Genomic DNA, 22,132 nt, shown 5'->3' on the forward strand with positions numbered 1-22,132 from the left:
AATAGTAATAATAATAGTATTCTGCTGGGAGCTGCCCAGAGTGGCTGGGGGAACCCAGCCAGATGGGCGGGGTATAAATAAAATACTACTACTACTACTATTACTACTAATAATAATAATCTGTGAACTCCAGCTGGGGAGCCAGGTCCCACGACTTGCATCATGGGCTAATCTAAAATGGGCGACCCAGCCAGATGGGCGGGGTATAAATAATAAATTATTATTATTAAATTATTAACATAATAAGTTTTGATATGTGCTGAAAGCCACCCAGAGTGGCTGGGGTATTGATGATGATGATGATGATGATGATAATAATAATAATAAAAAATTTGAATATATGGTGAATAAATAATCAGTGGATCCCCAAATGCATGTTTGGGTTAAAGGTGGGTTGCAAACAAGGAGGAAAACTAATGTAAAGGCTGAGTTGTTACCTTTTCCCTCTTCAGCAAGTGCTCCGCCCCCCCCCCCCCGGCTTCCTTCTACCATCTTTTACAGCAGTGTTTCCTAAAGTGGGAGATATCGCCCCCTGGGGGGCGCTGGAATGATCCAGGGGGCGGGGTGGTAGTAGCCTTGGATGCTATTGGGGGGCATTGAATAAAAATAAGGGTGGTAGAGGCATAAAGAAAGAAGAGAATTTTGAAAAATGATTTGTACATGGCACTTTCCGCCAGGTTGGGCACCGTTGCAGGATGGCGACCACGCCTCCCCTGGATCCAGCGGGGTTTTCCTGGGCTTGGCTAAACACTTTTTGGCTTCACCCAGGCCTGGGAAGTGGATTGCAGCTATAGTACAAACGTTTTTAATTGCATTTCCTTCATCATATTTAGTGGAACATGGCTTCAGTGTGGTCACAAATCTGTTAACTAAAAAAATGAAACTGACTTCAAATAGCTAATCATGGTAATTTAAGAATGCTGCTGACAAAAATAGACTCCAACATTAATAAATTGATAGCAGTGCACCAGGTTCAGCCTCCTCATTACTATTATTTTTAATATTATTTGTAATTTTTATTTTCATATTATCCTTCGTTATCTAATTTTTGTGTGTGTAATGCAAATGTTACTATGGTTGATTTTAATAAATTTATAATTACAGACTTCAAGGTGTCTTACTTACGACATCTTTTTTACTATGTTGTAGGAAGTAGGTAGAAATATAGATACATAAAAGAACGCCCATTTGTTACTGCATCTTTCTGTTTGTTCAGTTTGTTCAGAAGATAGATTTCCAGGGGAACTCCAAACAATTTTGTTTGGGAACCTCTGATTTACAGAGTGTCACCAGAGTACAGTGGACGCTCAGGCTGCGAACGTGATACATGCGGGATGCACTTTTGCAACCCGCAGTGTCTGCAACCTGCAGCGCCGTGTCTGCGCATGTGCGGGTTGTGATTCGGTGCTTCTATGCATGTGCAAAGTTCAATTTAGTGCTTCTGTGCAAGCGCAAGTGCAAGCGCCAAAACCCGGAACTAACCCGTTCTGGTATTTCCGGGTTTTGGCGGTCTGTAACCCGAAAAAACGCAACCTGAAGAATCTGTAACCCGAGGTATGACTGTACATGATGCTGAACACAATAACATCAGTATGTACGCACACACACTCTCTCTCTCACACACAGCCCCAAAGAGAGCCAATTCAGAATATTTCTGCAGGGGAGAGGCAGGAAGACTTTCTAGGCTTTAGTCTCAGAACTCCTCTTGAATTGGGGCATCTGAACCAATGCAAAGGATGTCTGAGCATGTGCAGAGTGCTTTCCCCTTTACCAGGACCCATAAGCAGCTCTATTTGCAGCAGGGGTTTGGTGGTGGTGGGTGGCAGAGGGTGAGAGCGGCTGGGCGAGTCTGGGCCTTGTTCGCCTCTTGTTTTTAGAAACAAAGCACTGAAGGTGCCTGTGCAGCAGCTCTCGATCTGCCGCCTTGCTTGTCCTTTCTCATGGCTTGGCACACGCTTCCTTCCTTCCTTGTTTCCTCACCCCCACCCCCCCGTTCTAAAATAAGAAGTCACATACAATCTCTTGTTTAATTTTGAAGAAGCGCTTTCCCCTCTCGGTTCTGGGGCACCCAGCCTTATACACCGCCAAGTCCATTTGTGGCAATGGCTTCAGTCAACATTCGCCCCCCGGGCTTGTCTCTGCAGCAAGCAGATGGCTTTGGCAGGACTTTGGGAGCTGATTCAATCAGTGTCCCTCCCCCCTCCCCCCCTTTCCCATGAACTCCATATCCTCAAGCAGAACAATGGCAACAGGGAATAAAAGGTCCAGGAAAGAAGGGGGTGGGTGGCTTTTGTGGGACAGGGTACATGTGGGTACACACCTGTTGTTGTTCTTGCTTCTTCTTCTGCTGCTGTTTCCCTTTACAGTATTGACTTTTTATTTCCATTCTTCCTGCAGATGCTTGTCGTGTGTGAGCAGCCACTACCCTTGCCACTGGTGTAAATATAGACACACTTGCACCCACAACGTTGCCAAGTGCTTCTTCCTGGAAGGGCGAGTCAACACCACGGAGGTGAGAGCAGTCCTGGCAGTGTAAGGTGTTCTTTGCTCCCTCTTGCCCCGCTGCACCTTGTGGGAATGCCTGCCAGGCCCTGGAGAGAACCTCCATTCTTCATTCAGGGATACCAATACGCCACCCACCCCAAGCCATGCCCCCTTTTACCCTCCCCACTCAATGTAGTCCCCTGCAACCTCCCCTTTGCTTGTTGGAGAAATCCATAGGAGTTTGTATGGTGGGTCAGAAGCTTCCTTAATAATAATAATAATAATAATAATAATAATAATAATAATATATTTATACCCTGCCCATCTGGCTGAGCTTCCCCAGCCATTCTGGGCAGCTTCAACAAAATAATAAAATACCATAATACATCAAACATTAAAAGCTTCCCTAAACAGGGCTGCCTTCAGATGTCTTCTAAAAGTCTGGTAGTTGTTGTTCTCTTTGACATCTGGTGGGAGGGTGTTCCATAGGGAGGGTGCCACTACCGAGAAGGCCCTCTGCTTGGTTCCCTGTAACTTGGCTTCTCGCAGTGAGGGAACCACCAGAAGGCCCTCGGAGCTGGACCTCAGTGTCCAGGTAGAATGATGGGGGTGGAGACACTCCTTCAGACATACTCAAGACTCAATTTGATAGGCAGGGACTTCTCCCTTCCCATACCTGCTGCCTGAGGGGTTAGGAGGGGAGGGGAGGTCTCCCCACGTGTGGCTTCAACCCGGAATATCACCTGCTTTCCTTGTTCTCTTGAGGGTTCTGTGTTTCTGCACAATAGCAGAAATGGCTGCAAGACAAGTGATGCTTTGCTTTCAAATGTATGGACACATATGGAATGCAGGCAAAGTTTTGCATACATTAAATAACCACCCAGCTCACCTTAACAACGTTGTAATATTTTGGAGTTTTGCAGAATTCAGAGTGTATTGCTTGGGGTAGTGCAGGCAGAAAAAAGGAGGAATAAGAGTTGTGAGGTGGGACAGGAAGGTAAAGGTATCCTTTTACCTGACCGCTGAATGCTGCCCCGGCAAGACAACATATCTTCAGATGACATGAGCTCTAGAAATTTTATTTGAAATGTGAACAGAGAACCGAGATTTGTGGAAGTCTAGACTGTCTTTAGGCTGTTTCCTGTGTTGTAGCATGCAAGCGAAGAGTTGTTCTTCCTTGGACGTTTTAAAGCAAACGTTGGATGGCTGCCTGTCATGGATTCTTTAGCTGGGGTTGGACTAGATGACCATTGGGTCCCTTCTAATTCTATGATTCTGCCATGGGATCTTTGGTACAAATGTACGTTTCCACAGACCAGGGAATCCCAAGCAGTCAGAGGAAAGTCAGCAGGTGGCAGATCGACGGCATTGGCAGCCGATAATAGCACTAAAGTGCCTGTGCTGGGGCGGGGGTCTGGATCAATGCTGGTGGGGGGCAGGAAGGACCAGGGTATTTGCTGGGAGTGGGGCCAGTCGCTCATAATCAATCGTCTGGCCCAGGCGGCGGGATCAATAGACCTAGAGACGCCCGGGGCTCTTTGTGGGTAGGTAATTGATAGCAGCTCCCTTTGAGGGGCCAGCGTTCGGGTTGCGGTCGGATGTGGTGGCTGGAGCTGGGAGTGGCCTGGACAGCAATCTCAGAGGCTCTGGGAAGCAGAGCATTCAGTGTAACAGTTGGGGTTGAATTAGCACTGGCAAAACGGGTGTGCGCTCGGGAGGACCTGTGTGTGTGTGTGTGTGTGTGTGTGTGTGTGTGTGCGCGCGCGCACGCGCGCATGCTGCACACTAGAACTGAGCGAGAGAGCGGGGAGGGAACTTAGTGCTTCGCTCTTCTCTGCTGGCCCTGCCTTTTGTCTTGACCCCATTGTCTTGGGTCTGGACAGGAAGTTGCACCCAGGGCTTGATTGTTCTCTAGGTCAGGACCACATTTCCTCTATTGCTTCCTGGCGTCACTGCCCCCCCCACCTCCCTGCTAGCCATGTAAACAGAGCAGCACGCCCCCCCCCCCTTTCCTTTGGTACCAAGGAGCAATTAACTAGACTCTGGTTTCCATGGCAACTCAGAGCGCCCAGCAGGCTCTTTCATCTCCATCTTTCTCCCGCGGCTGCCCCAGGCAAGAGGAGGAGATGGAAGCCAGACTCCTGGGTTTTATCCTGTGCTCAGGACAGGGGTCTCTGGGGGTGGGAAAGGTCATGTTTTTGGGGTGGGGGCAGAAAGAGCCTCAGTTCTCGTCGTGGAAAAGGTTGTGTGTGGAGCCAAGGTTGTGCCCCTAGTAATACTTGGGAATCAGTGGAATGGTAAGCCAGTGGGCTTACTTGTAAGTAAGCCTGCCTGGAGCAGGCGGGGGGGGGGGGAGCTACTTTTCTCCCTCCCACACGCCCCAGTCTCTCATGTCTGCTGTTTCAAATGTACACTGGTTATAATTTAGACCAGGGGTCGACAAGGCTTACCGGGCATGGGCCGGATCACTCCAGTGGAGATCCTCTGTGGGCTGGGCCGGCACAGCGTGGCACCAGAAATCACATCTGCGCATGTCTGCGATGCCAGAAATCGCTTCTGTGCATGCCCAGATGCCAAAAATTGCACCTGCACAGAAGCGATTTTTGGCGTCTGGGCATGCACAGAAGCGATTTCCGGCACTGCGGACATGCGCAGACGCGATTTCCAGCATCTGGGCATGTGCAGAAGCGATTTCCGATGCTGCAGAAGAGTCCCCGCGCTGTGATGTGCCGGTTTAGCGCAGCACTGGGGGACTCACTGAGCGGGTGGCTCAGTTTGGAGGCAGCGCATGAGCCGGTTAAGCGACCCTCATGGGCCGCTTCCAGCCCATTGGCCTTAGGTTGCCGACCTCTGATTTAGACCCATATATCTCCTCTGCTTTCAGTTCTGCACTGGGAACGTTCAAAAGTGCATGGAAACAGTACAAGAAGGGGGGGGGTGTCAGTCAATGTGTCATTTTTAATACCACATGCAAATGCCTTGCCTCTCTCCTGTAGGGCTGCCCTGAGCTGCTTCCTGGTGGTGAGATACTGATCCCAGTGGGAGTGTTGCAACCCATTACCCTGCGTGCCAAGAACCTTCCTCAGCCTCAGTCAGGACAGAAGAACTACGAGTGCGTCCTGGGCATCCAAGGCCGGCAGCAGAGAGTCCCAGCCGTGCGCTTCAATTCAAGCAGTGTGCAGTGCCAGAACACCTCGGTGAGGCAGCCGCACATTTTACGCACGTATTTTGAATACCTCTTTCCCATGTTGCACAGCATTCTGCAGCCGCGAAGGCTGGAAACATTGGAATGGAAAAAGGAGATTCAGTGTCTCGCTGTTCTGGGGCTGCCACCGTTTTTTCTTCCCTGTGCTTCACTTCCCCTGCTTCTTAACAGTTGTAAAATGCCTCCTTCTGCAACTGTGGCACAATCTGCACACAGGTTTTAAGGGCAACGACCAGAACCCATCCCAGCAGAACCCCTCCCAGTGGTTGGAGTGTTGGGTTCAAGCCTTTGCTGTTGACTTGTTTTGACACACCATCAAATGACTAACTTTCTTGGCCTCAGTTGTCTGTTCGTATAATGGTAATAAAGATAAAAGGACCCCTGACCATTAGATCCAGTCGCGGACGACACTGGGGTTGCGGCGCTCATCTCGCTTTATTGGCCGAGGGAGCCGGCATACTGGGTCAGGTGGCCAGCAGGACTAAGCTGCTTCTGGCAAACCAGAGCAGCGCACAGAAACACCGTTTCCCTTCCCGCAGGAGCAGTACCTATTTATCTACTTGCACATCGTGCTTTTCAAACTGCTAGGTTGGTAATAGTAGCCTAATCAACAGTATTGTACTCCTGTAATGATGAATAAGGTGCAAAACACAAAGCGTTCTGTACACTGAGCGTTAGATTGCTTACATTTTTGCATATGAGCTTTAGCACGCTCCCAAAGTATAAAAAGCATCCCTCTTTTTTTTTAAAAAAAGACAGTAACTCTCTCCTTTGTGAACCCCCATACCATCCCTAACCATTGGCTATGTTGGCAGGAGATGAAGAGAGTTGCAGTCCAACAACATCTGGAGAGCCACAGGCTCACCATCCTGCTCTTGCCCCGTGAGTAGAGTTGCCCAAACCCATGTATGTTCAGTGAGGTAGGAAGGTTTGCCAGTGAAACCAAATCAGGGTGAACTCTCAACAAAATTTAACAAAATGGGCTGCAAGCAGAACTGCAGTTTAGGGTGAGTAGCTAGAGAGATGCATGTTGGGTCAAAATAAATAAATAAAATATAACCACATAAATGATGATGGACTAAATTGACTGTGAGTATCTAGGAAAGAGATTTAAAATCACAGTGGGAAAATGTACTTAATACTTCACTGTAGTGTACAGAAATAGTGGAAAGGGGGAAGGCTAATTCGATGTTAAGAACTGGCAAAGGGACTGAAAATAAGTCTGCAACTACTGTAGTATACTGTGTGGAGTTATCACTCCATCTGAAAAAGGACATCACACATCTGGAAAAGGTTGAGAAAGGACAACTAAAACATTAACTTGACTGAAGCACAAAGCTAAAGGGGATTTACGGAAGAGCTTTATAAAGCTAACTATAAAGCATATGGATAGTGAGATTTCCCTTTTCGCTCTCAAATAATTTTAGAACCCAATGAAATTCAGGGCATTGTCAGCATTTGAGCAGTATTTAGTTGTTAGTCCATTTTCCCTTCTTTCAATTAGACTGTAGTAGTTCATACCTACACTTACTTGAGTTTGTATATTGAGAAGCAACTTTAGTCTTTCCTGTTCATACCTGTAGGTGTTCTCATTTTTGGTGTTTGTCTCTGCCTTCTAATTTCTTGATTCTATTATGCCAATTAACTACCATCAGGGCATGTACATAGATAGCTGCAGGTATGCTGTTGCTGCTGCTGTTGTTTAAATCCCCAGCAAGAAGTTGCAAAAGCACACAGGCAGTTGTAAATTCTCAGTGAACACTTCTGTTGTACTCTGGGTTTTATTTTGAAAATCTGAGGGATCAAAAGAAATAGCCTTAGCCTCGTGTATGTGTGTGTGTGTGTGTGCCTGGCTGCTTTGTCCTCTGCTCAAGAGTGAAAGTAGTTACAAGCGCAGCTGGAAAGCACGCGAAAATATTGAGGCAGAAGTAGGCATGGGAAGGGGAACAGAAGATGATTATTGATCCACCTACCCAAAACATCAGAAGGAATAATCTGCAACCCAAGTGAAGCAGTTTGGAGCCCAGTTTCCCCCAACTTGCCAGATTTTCCCTTACTGAGTAAGCCCAAATTTTACAGGTGGAAGGCGTTGAGAATGACATTATTTGAGGGTAATGTCAAGTGGACTACACAGATTAAATGGCAGCCCAAACAGCTGCAAGAACATATTACGCCCTGAGAGTGTAGAAAGTGGGGGTGGGGGTGAGTGAAGGAGACTGTTTCCTCCTCCTCTTGTAATACTGGAATTCAGGGTAATCCAATGAAATAGATGGACAGTAAATTCAGGACAAACAGAAGGAATTGCTTCTTTGTGTAATGCATAATTAACTTGTGGAATTTGCTGCCACACGATGTGGTGATAGCAGTTACGTTAAGATGGCTTTGAAAGGGGATTAGGGAGATTTATCCTCCATGAATTTATCAATGGCCACTGAATGACAGTTGCTGGGAGCAACTGCACAGGAGGGCTATTACTTCCACGCTCTGCTTGTAAGCTTCCCATAAGTTGTACCACTATGGGGATGATGGTGCTGGGCTAAATCAAGATGCCGGACCTTTAGTCTAATCCAGCAGGGCTTTTGCCTCTTGAGTGCCAGGTGCTTGACGGAAGCGAAAGGAGAGAACTCTTGCTTTCAGTGCCTAATGAGCTGCTGCCCTCATGGAGTGCCTTTGAACTCCCAGAAGCATCTGTCAGGTTGGCTGGCTGGCTGGCTGGCTGGCCACTGTTGAGTAGTTCCTGTGTTGTGAGATTTAGAAGTGTAAATCTAAATGAATAATGATTTGAACTAGCTATACTAAAAGAGTGAAGAGAAGCATGAAGATTTATCCTCCAACAATCTTTGTAGGACCCACTTCCAGAGCTGGCCAGAGTCAGGCCCACCACCCTCACCTTTGCTTCCTAATCAAAACTGGCTGTGTTTATGTGGGGCGTCCACTGGATGCTCCACCGAGGTTTCCCTCTGCTGTTTATAAGCTAATACTGCACTCTGTAATCCTTTCCCTATGGCTATTATTAACAAAGGTTGGTTCCCCCCCCCCCCCCCGCATATTGGACCATTTGTCTTCCACAAAAATTAGGAGCGGAATATTGGTAAATTTGGGTGAGTGGGCAAATTGGAAGAACTTTCCCAATGGGTGTGGGCTTACCCTATAGATGATGAATCCCATATTACAGAAGAGACTTTGCCGGGCTGGGCTTCTGAGGGCAGGAGAGCTATTGGTTGAAGCAGCAGCAAAGCTTAAACAAAAAACAAATTCTTGGCCACTTCATGCTTACGATAACCCACCCAGCTGAAAGTTCTGGATTTTTACCTGTCCCAAAGATTAATGCCATCTTTGGGGTAATGTGTGTGTGTGTTTTGCCCCAACACCTTGAAAGTATCAAAAACATCTGGGCTATTAATGATTTCGGTCTGCAAACAGGGTCAAGGGGATTCTGGCTGCTGTGCAATGGAAACAGGGTGAGCATCCTCCTTTTTTCACTGCTTCTCCTTGGGGTCCAGCTACTCCTCTTTCCCCCCCAGCCGCTGCCCCTTTCCTATCCAAGACCACCCAGGTTCCCATATCAACGTGCCCTTGAGTCTGAGATTGCTGAAATTAAATGCTTAAAGTTGACCCATGGAGAAGGAGCTGTCATCTGAGACTTGATCTAAGACTATACTCAGTCTGCCCTCTTTGCCTGCCTTTTTATTTGGCGTTCTTTCAGGGGGTGGCTCTGCTAGTCAGTTTCCTCCTCCTTAGACTCAGTTTTGCCCTTGTAGAACCCGGCAGGGAAGATGATGGCGTCAAAACTAGAATGAGCTGGCTCTGTCTGTCATTGGTGCTATCTCCACCCACTGTTGGTCTCCCTGGCTTCCACCCTACTAGTCTCGGTGGGCACAGACCACCACAGGTTCTACCTGTTGGAAGTAGTATGCTTCTGAATACCAGTTCCTGGGAGAGAACTGTTGCACTCAGGTTCTGCAATCAGGCTTTCCATAGGCATCTGGTTGGCCCTTGTGAGCCCTTGGACTAGATGGGCTATTGGCCATCAGGGCTCTTATATTCTTACAAAGGACCAACCTGGCTTGCGTTTCCAATCCAGATGAGGCAAGCTAGGCTAGCTCATCTCAATTATGTCCTCCTAGAATCTCGTTTCAGTATCAAAAGGAGGTCAAATAGGAGGATTTATTGCAGTCTATAAGAGTTCCATCTTCCTCTCCAGGTTCATGTATTGCAGAGCCTTCATTCTGAGTGTTTGTTGGGTGGTTGGGACACAACAAAGGTTCTATTAGTGTACTGACCACCCAACTTGCTGCCTCATATTTGCCTTGCCTGATTTGAAGAGGTAGTCTTGGACTTTTGGTGATGAGGCTCAGGACCTTACGGCACCCGTAAGAACCACCAGGCTATTCCCAGAATGTTTTGTACCCAATTCATTTGATATTCTTCATGTGATGTTCTTTGCTGAGGGTGAATTGATAGCGGTCCTCGCGTTGAGGGATTTCTTGGCTGTTTCCCAGCCATGGGCAGATCACTACCTGGTGGTGACTCCAGTCCTCTGCAAGAGTGGAGTGAGAAAGGGGGCAAGGAGGTTGGGCCAACTCCAAAAGCTGATGAATCCAAGCAGTTTCATGACAGCCCTTCTCCTGGAATACAGAGGAGGTTGGGGTGATGAAGCAATAGGGATGCTTGCTGGAATGTGAGTGGAGAGGAACTTGGAATGAGACTGAGCAAATCCAGGCTACAGCTCATTTTAGAGGCTCCCTCATGGCAGCGATGGCAGCAAACAAAAACTACTTTTCTGCCACTGTTGTATCTCTGCTGAGCCATTCAGCAGAGCCAGTGTTGAGTGGACAGAAATCTTCTGCATTTAGGTCCCCAGGGTGATTGTAATGAACCCTTGGTAGCCTGTTGAGATTTATCTGCCAAGCACTTCACCAGTAAAAATTGCTCTCATCTTCTCCAACTTAGATGACACTTTAGATCCAGTGTAAGTGCTAGAAGTTGGGCTTTTAGATTGGAATTTCTAGCGACAGACAGACAGACGAAAAACAAACAATCATCTTATAATCAGGGATTATTTGGTATGTGTTTGTGGGGAAGATCTCCCCCTTCCTTTGCTCTCCTATTGGGTTGCTTCTGTGGGGTTTGGCATTTTCTCCTCCTGGTGACTTCTGTTTCTATTAATATTGGCATTTGGCAGGAAACTACCTCACTTCTGCACATTTCATTGTCGTGAGATTAGGCTGTCATGTATTTTTTTGGTGAGGTTTTACAGTCTTCTTCGCGGTGACGCATACATTTCTGCTGTAGCTGCTGAAGTAGCATTTTCAGCCTGAGGGATGGTGATCAAACTGAGAGGGCTTATGTGTGTTTTGCATTTGGGGTTAGGTTCTGATCCCTGTGGTGCTTTGCAGTAAAGGGAACACGGGCTGGTTTGGTGCCAGGTGTTGAGTACTGTTGGGAAACTGACTTATATCCGATCCGCAGACACTTTTGGGCAGCAGCTGGATGGTGGTGGTGGTAGTATATGTGCGCAGAGAATTTCAGGAGGATAGCTTTTCATCAGAGTCTGATACCAGCTACTCCATCCCATCTGCACAAGGATTCCTCTTGCACTAGGGGACTTGCCCTCTGTCCCCCTACGCAGACCCAGTACCCTGCCCAAATCTGTTCCAGAGGGTTGGAACAGATTTAGGGGCTGCTTGTGGGGGGAAGATTGGGAGAATGTTTGGTTGTGAAAGGAGCTGACAAAACAAAAACTTAGTGCTGTGTTGGCTTTCGCCCTGGTCTCCAATCTGGATAAAAATTCATAGATAATAATTATAGGTGGTTTTCAAACCATTTGGAATTCATGATTGCCTGGTTCAGACATAGGGTCCTACAATGCACACCTTTGAATGGAGCTATGCCCAAACCCTAGGCCGTGTGCATGATGTATGTATGATATTTTTGCCTTATTCATACATTTAAAGAGCATGTATGGGCATAAAGGTGGATGGAGGTGGCATGAAACTGTGAGCAGCACCCCACATGGCTCTGTGGCCACTGGGGTCTGCCTCCATGTCCACCACCAGCCTTCCCATGTGGAGCAGGAAAGTCTGATGGATGATTCTTTGAATGTTTGGTTGAACATGTGGGGAGGATTATTGTTGTTTGTATGTTCAGGTGAATGTGTGACTAGTCCCCAATGCTGAGAATTTTGGGGTAGACTCAGTGGGGATGCTGAGGGTTAGGCTATCAGGTGCAGTCGTACACCCCTGTTTATGCCGGCAAAATGGAGCTCTTGTATCCAAATTGTGGCCTTGGTTTTTGACGGTCCCCCCCACCTCGGAACATGGTGAACTGAGATACAAATATGTCAGAGCTTTCCCAAAGCCAGGTCCACAAGCCAAAATTACTTCTGTAGGAATGGTGAGAATCTACCTATAATGGTTGTAAGTTGGGAGCCACCTTCCTTTCCCTCCCCACCCCTTTACAACTCTCCTCCAAAACTGTAGCATGCTAACTGCATCAGTACATGGCTTGGCTTGCTTGTCTGAGTTAATTTAAGCTATTTGCTCTGCAGGCACCTCACAGAGCTTCACCTGCTCTCAGTATTGGGGTACCATGGAAGTCTGAGGCAGGTGGTGAATGGATGTCCTTCCTTTTGGCTCATTTCAGGGCAGCAAGTCTAGAAGGAGTGATTAATGGTGTTTTTGGGTGCTTTATCTTCCTTCGCACCTTCCCCTCCACTTAATTAACACTGTTGCATTTCTATAAGTTAAGTGGTATGGAAACACTGACGGAATGGAATGAAGGATTCCACGTTGCTTTTTTTTTTTTTTTAATAAGGATTAAAGAGTCTCTTCTTTTGGCTGGGGCAGAAATAAACAGCAGGACTTACTGAAGATCTGTGTTGGCACTTGTTCTGTTTACTTTTAACATGCATTAATGATGTGAGAGAGGATGGACCGACTCTAAAGAGGCTCAAATGTTTTGCAGGCGATGCAGAATAATTCCAGCTGGCAAAGTACAAAGAAGGCTGCAGAGATGTGTCAAAAATAAAAATAAAAGTAAACCAGGTGGCTGAGGAACAAGATGTCTGAGAACACAGAGGGCTGATATAGCAGCAAAGTTATATATGTGATGCAGGGAATATTTTATTTTTCTACATCTGTGGTCCTAGTCAACAAGTTACTTCAACTACAGTGGTACCTCGGGTTACATACGCTTCAGGTTACAGACGCTTCAGGTTACAGACTCCGCTAACACAGAAATATTACCTCAGGTTAAGAACTTTGCTTCAGGATGAGAACAGAAATGCAGAAGTGCACTGGCAGCAGGAGGCCCCATTAGCTAAAGTGATGCTTCAGGTTAAGAACAGTTTCAGGTTAAGAACAGACCTCCAGAACAAATTAAGTTCTTAACCCGAGGTACCACTGTACTTGGAGAAAAGACTGGGGAGCGACACTTGTGGCCATTGCCCCCATGCCTCCCTCTTACCTCAGGACAGGCAGTTGTGGGGGCTGGATATGGTGCAAGGGATGCCCCCACCTTCGGACTCCTAATGTTCATTTATTTTATTAAACAAGATTTATATACCACTTATATCATCAGCAACAACAAAAAACCATGAGTGGTGCACATAAAGCAATATGGAATTTACATAAGAAAATACCAATAAAATCAACCCTCCGACAAACAAATAGGCATACAATTGATCAAAATATAAATAAAATTTTAAAGTTATAAAACAAGTGCACACAATAAAATTACATGCCTGGGTATTGTTGTTTTATTTAGGTGTGTGCTTGTTAGTTTAAAACTAATGTTTTCCCACTGGGGAAAGGAGATTGTACTCAGGAAAATTATCAACATGCTGTAGCTGCTAAAAACTGCCGGAGAATCCTGAGAAAGGGATAAAAAGTATTATGAACACAGTGAAGCAGCCAGAACTTGAATACTGTGCATTTTGCATCCTGGGCAATATCTGTCAAGCTATTCCCTTGCCGAACTGCATACCGTATTTTTCTGTGTATAAGACACCACCATGTATAAGACAACTCCAGTGTTTTTTTTTAACCCCAAATTAAGAAATCAATATTTTAAACTAGGGTTGCCAAAACCATGCTTGGCTGGCTGATGAGACTGGTGGCGGCAGCAGCAGCAGTGCTTTGGTTGGTGGTGGGTTTTGCTACAAATTGTTGTTTCCTCCTGCTGCTGCAACCCGGGGTTTAAATGGTGGAGCTGATCGCCTCACTGCTGCCGAACAAACAGTGACAGCTACTGGGGAAGCACCATCTTCATCTCGCAGGGCCCTGCCGCCGGGGGAGCTTGGCCTGAGCTTGCCGGGCTCCTCTCGCTCGCCATGTCCAGGGATGGTCAGTGGCGGCGGAAAGTTCTTGAGCTTTTTTGGTTGACCGCCATGAAAGTTGTTAAGCTTTCTTTGTCCAAGCGGGCAAACTGCAACCCCCAATCGCCCCGCCGAATGCGCGCTCCAGCCAGCCCAAGCCAAAAAACCATTCGTGTATAAGACGACCCCCAATGCTTTACTAAATTTTTAAGCAACAAAACATAATCTTATACACGGAAAAATACGGTAGTTTTACAGCACCCGGTCAGGGGCAAAGCAGTTGCTTTAGCTTTGTTTTACTTTCAGTTCAGATTGTTAGCAGCGCGTTCAGACAGGAGCTGGGAAAACCCCTGCTTTGATTTTTAAAAGTTTTCATCCCTTCGTTGCTGGGTCTTTGTAGGATTACAATACAGCCTGTGGAGTTCTGGCCAGCGCATCTTAGAAAGGACTTTTTGGCTTTCTGATGTGATCAAAGCAAGCCCCATCTTCCCCTTCCCAAGTCAGGAAAAGAACCATTTGCCCTCCCCAGTCCTCATCACTCATCTGCTAGGCAGGGAGATGGTTTGGCTGACGGAGCTCAACACCTCGACAAGAAACTGTTAAAACTGTAAAAAAATAACATTTATGGAAATTCTGAAGCTATGGGGGTAAATATGGAGCGGGGCTGGAAAAAATTGGGGGAAATGTGTTATGTATAACTTAGTTTACTATAGAATTATCACGCCTGGAATATGAGAAGCTTAGTTGATTCAGACAATGAATTTTGGGTTTTTGCAAGACCCTATGAATCCCGAGTTTGAGGGTCTATTACAGTGGTACCTTGGGTTAAGTACTTAATTCGTTCCGGAGGTCTGTTCTTAACCTGAAACTGTTCTTAACCTGAAGCACCACTTTAGCTAATGGGGCCTCCTGCTGCCGCCGCACCGCCGGAGCCCGATTTCTGTTCTTATCCTGAAGCAAAGTTCTTAACTTGAAGCACTATTTCTGGCTTAGTGGAGTGTGTAACCTGAAGCGTATGTAACCTGAAGCATATGTAACCCGATGTACCACTGTACTCCGTTTATGGAGTGCTGCAAAACACAGGGTTTTTGCTGCAAAACTTTTGCCAAACAGTGGCACCAGTTTGGAGTAAATCTGACAGTGATGGGTTTTGGAGTGACCCTTGGGTTTGAGGGTCTTTTGCTCCATTGGTGGGGTGCTGCAAAACATTGCCAAACTTTGGCGCTGATTTGGAGTGAATCAAGTGACGTTGGCTTTTTGGGTGACCCTTTGACCCATGGGTTTGATGTATCAGTTTCTCAATTTGTGGGGCACTGCAAAAAGCGGGGGGGGGGGGTGTGGTGTGTGCGTGTGTGTGTGTTGCAAAACGACTGCAAAAACTATGGCACCAGTTTCAAGGGGGTCCCATATTTTGGGATTTTTAGTTAACGAAGCTTGGCAGCAAAACGTTTTTGCTCTATACCAGGCACAGGCAACCTCAGCCCTCCAGATGTTTAGAGACTACAATTCCCATCATCCCTGACCACTGGTCCTGTTAGCTAGGGATGATGGGAGTTGTAATCCCAAAACATCTGGAGGGCCGAGTTTGCCTATGCCTGCTCTATAGTTTCTGCCACTCCAATCCTTTGGGAGGATAGAAACAGAGCCAGCAAGTATGCCAACAAGAGGAAGGCAACAAGTAAAGAAGGAATTAAATCTTCCTTCTGTCACTTGTGATAATGGCAGTTCCCTCCAAGAAACATAAATGTGTCTGGCTCTTGCATTTCAGGGTCGTACTCTCAGTGTACAGCTCAGCAATTGCTTGTCCTCAGTGTACAGAAATTGTAATGATCTGATACTGTACATAGTCTTATGTAAAAGTCTTTCTGTTACACAGTTCTAGAAATCATTTGGGGCTATTAAATGCATGAACACCTTTGCTTAAACATTGTTTTTATCCTTTTAAAAGAAAACAAAAGCTTGCGGGGGGGGGGGGATTGAGGACCTGCCCCTAACAAATTCCCCATTCCTCCCACTAGGGCTTTCATACCTCTGGACTAGGGGTCAGCAGCCTAAGGCCCATGGGCCAAAGGCATCCCACAGGGGTCATTTAACCGGCCCACAAGCCGCCCCCGAACCGAGCTGCCCGCTCGGCGAGTCCCCGTGCGCTGTGCTAAACTGGCACAGCATCTGCGCATGGTCAGATGCCGGAAATTGTGTCTACGCAGACACCGGAAATTGCGGCTGTGCGCATTCATGCGCTCATGCGCAATCCGGCCCACAGAGGGATTTCTGCTGGAGTGAACCAGCCCAGGTGAGGTAAACCTTGCCGACTCCTGCTCTAGGCTCTATAGATGTTTTTGGACTCCCAACTAACATCATCCCCAGCCAGCATGACCAACTTCTGGAGGGACCTACAGGTCCTGCTCCAAACAAGGTTTCCTGGTTTGTGCCTGTAGGTTCTGTGTATGCGTGCAATATAAATATGTAATATGGGGATTATGGAAAAGCTTCTGCTTCTTTTGGCAGCTGTCGATAAATCCCTACAGAGGCCAACTCACATGCTGAGAACCCAGGAAGTGCTAACAGTGCAAGAAGTGGGGTTATGATCCAGATTCAGTAGATTAGCAAGTACCCGTATTTTTCGCTCTATAACACGCACCTGACCATAACGCGCATGTAGTTTTTAGAGGAGGAAAATCCGTAGGCATGCCACCCGTAGGCATTCCCTCCATAACACGCACAGACATTTCCCCTTACTTTTTAGGAGGAAAAAAGTGAGTGTTATGGTGCAAAAAATACGGTAGGTCCTTTCCACCTAGGGTGACTGTTTACTCAACGCCAACAAAGAGGGTAAAGGAGGACACAGACCTAAATAAAATGTGCAAATATCAAAATGATCACTACAGTTTAAATAGAACTACAATGCATGTCTCCATACTGGGGAAGATGATCGCCGGGTTGACCTGTGTGCTTGCTCAGTGTGCTGTCCAGATGCTCGCTGTTGATGGGCAACTTCAAGGCCATTCCTCTCCAAGTCCAATTTAAAGATGCATATGAAGGGAGATTTCATCTAGGTCTTTGTCTTTAAGCAGAACTCAGAGCAGGCAGCCCTTCAGACAGAGGACTACCCTCTGTAAAGTAGGGTGTGTGGCTGCTGCCCTAGTCTGAAAGTTGAGCCTTAAGGGGGACTGGCAGGCTCTTAAGTACAGCTCATGCTTCCTAGGTGGCAAGGCAGTTGGTGTTCTGTCTGATTCTGGGGAGGGGCCCTCTTTTAGGTTTTCCCAATGTGTATTTCTGAATAGGGATTCCCATCACTACAGTCATACTCAGTATGGATGGGAGAGAGATTTGATATTGTTTGCATTTCAATGAGAAACTCCCTGATTTGCACTTCTCAGACTAATGTACAGACCAACACACAAATATCCTTTGAACTTTACCCTTCTCCAAAGTTTGTGCCTCCATTGAGAGCCAGTGTGGTGTAGTGGTTAAGAGCAGTGGACTCGTAATCTGGTGAACTGGGTCGATTCCCTGCTCCTCCACATGCAGCTGCTGGGTGACCTTGGGCCAGTCACACTTTTCTGAAGTTTCTCAGCCCCACTCACCTCACAGAGTGTTTGTTGTGGGGGAGGAAGGGAAAGGAGAATGTTAGCCGCTTTGAGACTCCTTAGGGTAGTGATAAAGTGGGGTATCAAATCCAAACTCCTCTTTTTCTTCTTCATTCCCTAGCAACCAGTGTGTGTGAAAATTCATATATTAGAGAAAAGTTTACATTAAAGAACAACATATAAAAATGCATTATATTGGGGGAATTGCTTTTTAAAAATTGGTATATTTGTCAAAACTGCATACAAAAAGGTATATTTTAGGAGAATTTCACCCTAACATGCTGACAAATTTTCACGATGGTTCATTTTTAAATGCAAATTATTGTTGCAAAAATGTGGAAAACTCAATTTAAGATTGGGAAAATGAGAAACGGAAATTGACAGGTGAATCAATTCCTAGTATTTTGCCCTCTCATACATTTGTGACCCATCTCTTTCCCACAGTACTGGTATGACAGTGATGACCTGGGGGAACTGCCGCTGGATTTTGATGTCATTTGGGATGGAGACTTCGCCATTGACAAGCCACCAGGGTTCAAAGGTATGAGCTCTAGATACAGAGTGTGTAGATTACCGTTTGTGCTAATGGGGGTGCCTTAGGTCTGATTTCTCATGAATCACTTTCCAGTTTTCTAAAATGAACATTTTGTTACGGAGAAACCTTACACAGTGATAGTTGGAATGCAGTGCGCCAGGGCACGTCAGTGCCGTCCCAAAACTTTTTGCAGCCTGAAGAACAGAAATGCCCCTTCTCAACCAGTGGTGCAGGAAGCCTCTTGGGCACCTGGGGTGGTGTGCCCAGGGGTGGGGCAAACCGCCCATAGGGGCAGGGTGAACTGCGCCACATGGCACGCATAGGGGCTAAGGACGGGGTGCACTGCGCAGCACCCATAGGGATGGACAGAGGCAGAGCTAGTGGCGGTGTGCGTCCCAGGGATGACACCCAGGGCGGACCCCCCCCCAACCTTGCTCCACCTCTGTTCTCAACACCACCCACCAGCACTGCGAAGGCCAACCCTTTTTTTTTTTTTTTTTAAAGTCTTACTACACTCTTCAGTCACCAATTTCCTGCCTTCATCTGTCACTCCTTCCCTACTTCCGGTGCTGCCTAAAACAAGTGACTTAACCCTGATGTATGTATGGTAAAGCCATCTCTGGAAGATAGAGAAGCTGCCTTAAACTGTATCCAACTGTTGGTCCATCTACCTTAGTTTTGTCCACACTTCCTGCTAGAATCTTCCCAGGGTCTTAGACTGGACATATTCGCTAGCCTGTCTGGACCTGCTGGGGATTTAAACCTGGGACTTTACTCACGCAGAGCAGATGCTGTACCCCTGAGCTTCAGCCCTGCATCTTGGTTGACCCTGGTGTGATAACTTCCAGCCCGGGTGCATTCAAAGACACAGTAGCATCAAGAAGCTAACCTACTAAAACGTTTATGGTGATTCTGCCATGTTAAGCATGCAGCTGAATCTTGGCCCACACTGCATGGTTTAGATTGCCAGCATAGGTGGAGGGATCTTTGAGGGAGGTGACAATCTGGTGCATTGAGAAGAGAGGAAGTTCCTTTCATTTCATCTCCATGTTGTTCTTCCCTCTCCCCAGCTCTGTTGTACAAGTGTTCAGCCCAGCGCTCCAGCTGCGGGCTCTGCCTCAAGTCAGACCCGCGCTATGAGTGTGGTTGGTGTGTTCCAGAACGCCGTTGTCTCTTGCGCCCTCACTGCCCTACTTCCCGGCAGAATTGGGTGCCACCCGGACGGCGGGGGGCCCGCTGCACCCACCCCCGCATCACCCAGGTAAGAAAAACTGCTTAGCGGTTCTCTTAAAGGTAAAGGAACCCCTGACCATTAGGTCCAGTTGCGGACGACTCTGGGGTTGCGGTGCTCATCTCGCTTTATTGGCCAAGGGAGCCGGCGTACAGCTTCCGGGTCATGTGGCCAGCATGACTAAGCTGCTTCTGGCAAACCAGAGCAGCACACGGAAACATCATTTACCTTCCTGCCAGAATGGTACCTATTTATCTACTTGCACTTCATGCTTTCGAACTGCTAGGTTGGCAGGAGCAGGGACCAAGCAACGGGAGCTCACCCTGTCACGGGGATTCGAACCGCCGACCTTCTGATCGGCAAGTCCTAGGCTCTGTGGTTTAACCCACAGCGCCATCCGCATTCTCTCACTGTGGTGTTTTTTCCTTCTTTTTTGGAACCCCTGCAAACCTCGCTGGGTTCCCTCCCCCCAATGAGCAGCCTTCCTCTCTCTTCCCCTCCCACCCCAATCTCTCTGCAGGTGTTGCCATTGACTGGCCCCAAGGAAGGTGGGACACGAGTGACAGTTTGGGGAGAGAACCTGGGGCTTCATTTCTTCGAGGTGGGGGTCCGTGTGGCAGGCGTGCGCTGCACTTCTCTCTCTGCTGAATACATCAGCGCTGAGAGGTTGGTGAGGGTTTTCTGAAAACACTGGGTGCTGGTGGAGGAGGAGCCTGTGGGGTGCTGTCATGGGAAGGTATAGAACAGGGAATCTGAGTAGGAGCAAAACTGCAAAAACAACTGTGTGGTTCATGGTCTCTCACTTAACACCACCTCCTGGACCTGGTGGTGCATTTAATGGCAGAACTCTGTGAATGCAGCTCCTTCGCTCCTCCCTTTGTACTTACACCAGGAAGTCCCCAGTTAACCAGAGTATCCCTTTTTCCCAGAATGGAAGAAACTCTGATCAGCAGCTTTGGAACAAGCCCAGGATCATAAAGTACAATTTATGGCAGAGTGCCTTTTAGTTATAGCACTTGGTTCTCGTGCATTTGTGAGCCAGGGCTTCCAGGCAGGTTTGTCATATTAACTAAAAACAAAATAATATCTAAGAAGGGAGGCTGCAGGGTTGCAAAATCGGAAGAATGAAAGGGAGCCAATACAGTGAGCTAATGAGCACACAGTTGTACTTGATGAAGCTATCATTTTAATCTTCACACTTTCTGATCAGACCAGAAAGATTTATGTTGCAAGAAAGGACAATAAATTAGTCATTTCCTCCCCCCACGCCCCCAGTGTCATCCCTGCATGTTCCACTCATTTGAATTTAGACATGTTTGTCTAAATGTTTCCCTCTTAAACTCCAGAAACAAGGTTCCCATGCCCAGATTCTCTCACTTTGGTAAAACTGGTCTAAACTACCAATAATGGGTTTTCTTGGGGGTTAGCCACGCTTAACTTTTGCTCTGTTTTTTCCAGGCACCAGGAAAGAGCTCTGTGTTTAAGCTTTATTTCCCACTTTCCCTGCAAAAATCTGTGCTTTAGCATTCAGTTTAGCTTTTTCATGGATTGCCGTTTGCTCCAGGGTTTTCTTGGGGAAAGATCCAGAGCAAAAAAAGGGAGGGGGACTTGGACACAAAACTTTAAAGTGTGGACCGTGCCTGGAAAGAGAGGGGCAAAAGGGAAAGTGTAGATAAGCTCTTAGGTAGGCCAAAGTTGACTTTGATATTTCAATAGCACATGGATGGGTAACTTTTTCAGGCTTAACAGGTGGGAGGCTCAGATCTGCCATGATCATGAATTTATTGCTTCCTCTGTGCATCTTGTTTGGGCGGAGCGGTGGGTGGAAGGGGCCTTCCCAATGGTGTCCCTAGTCCCTTATTGCAGAAACCTCTGAGTTTTCCTTATACAGTGGAACCTCGGTTACGGTGGGGAGCCCCGCCACAACCTGAAAACGACGCAACCCAAAGTGTTGTGTCTGCGCATGTGCGCAGCACAATTTAGCGCTTCTGTGTATGCACAGACGCGATTTATCGCGACTGCATGTGCGCGAATGGCACGAACCTGGAAGTAACCCGTTCCAGTACTTCCAGGTTTGCGCCAGTTGCAAGCCGAGGGTGATGTAAGCCGGAGGCAACGTAACCCGAGGCTCCACTGTATTTTGTGCTGAGAAGGATTTTGGTGCTGCCTTGATTGAGGGGGAAAGATAGGTTAGGCCAAAAGTATTCATTGGGCAGCTAGGAGAGATGCCAGGAAAATTTAGACGATTGCATTGAAGGCCTCTCTGACCAAGGCTAATGCTGCTGACCCAACAGGCACTCCTGAGGAAATGAGGAGTCATTCCCTCCCCAGGGAAGAGCACTGACCAGACTAAAAGGTTTACCAGGCAAACGTCATTCTGTTCAAGGAGTGTTTCTTGCAAGGCCTTAACAAACCTGCAGTCTGGGGCAAGACAAAGAGAGCTGAGCTGTGCAAAAATAAATTATAACATTGTGGAATGAAGAATTAGAAGCAAGTGGTGGCCTTGCGAAGGGAAGGGATGTGGTGGACTCAGTGGGGCTGCAGGGATTGGTGTGGTGGCGATGGGATGGGGAGGAAGCCATATTCTTCTGACAAATCATCCTTTCTCCCCTCAGGCTGGTATGCGAACTGGAGCCATCGCTTTTGCCTGACCCTCCCCCCGGGCCTGTGGAGCTGTGCGTAGGCGATTGCAGTGCTGACTACCGGACCCAGTCAGATACTCCCTTCACTTTTGTGGTAATCAGGGTGGGGGTTAGGGCTCAATAGGCAT

The 22,132-nt window shown here is 47.3% G+C and overlaps 1 protein-coding gene across 4 annotated transcripts in view; it reads left to right on the forward strand.

Moving 5' to 3' along the window:
* PLXNA3 (plexin A3) overlaps positions 1-22,132 on the forward strand; it is a 72,405-nt gene that overhangs the window by 25,022 nt on the left and 25,251 nt on the right. For all 4 annotated transcript variants that reach the window (XM_080987383.1, XM_080987384.1, XM_080987382.1 and 1 more), the window contains exons 9-14: positions 2,398-2,512; positions 5,481-5,681; positions 18,041-18,137; positions 19,202-19,392; positions 19,883-20,028; positions 21,978-22,098. In XM_080987383.1, coding sequence (XP_080843509.1) covers positions 2,398-2,512; positions 5,481-5,681; positions 18,041-18,137; positions 19,202-19,392; positions 19,883-20,028; positions 21,978-22,098 — 871 coding nt within the window. The remainder of the gene's footprint in view (positions 1-2,397; positions 2,513-5,480; positions 5,682-18,040; positions 18,138-19,201; positions 19,393-19,882; positions 20,029-21,977; positions 22,099-22,132) is intronic.

Source organism: Podarcis pityusensis, assembly GCF_964106645.2.
Source record: "Podarcis pityusensis genome assembly, chromosome: 17".
In the NCBI taxonomy this organism is placed as follows: domain Eukaryota; kingdom Metazoa; phylum Chordata; class Lepidosauria; order Squamata; family Lacertidae; genus Podarcis; species Podarcis pityusensis.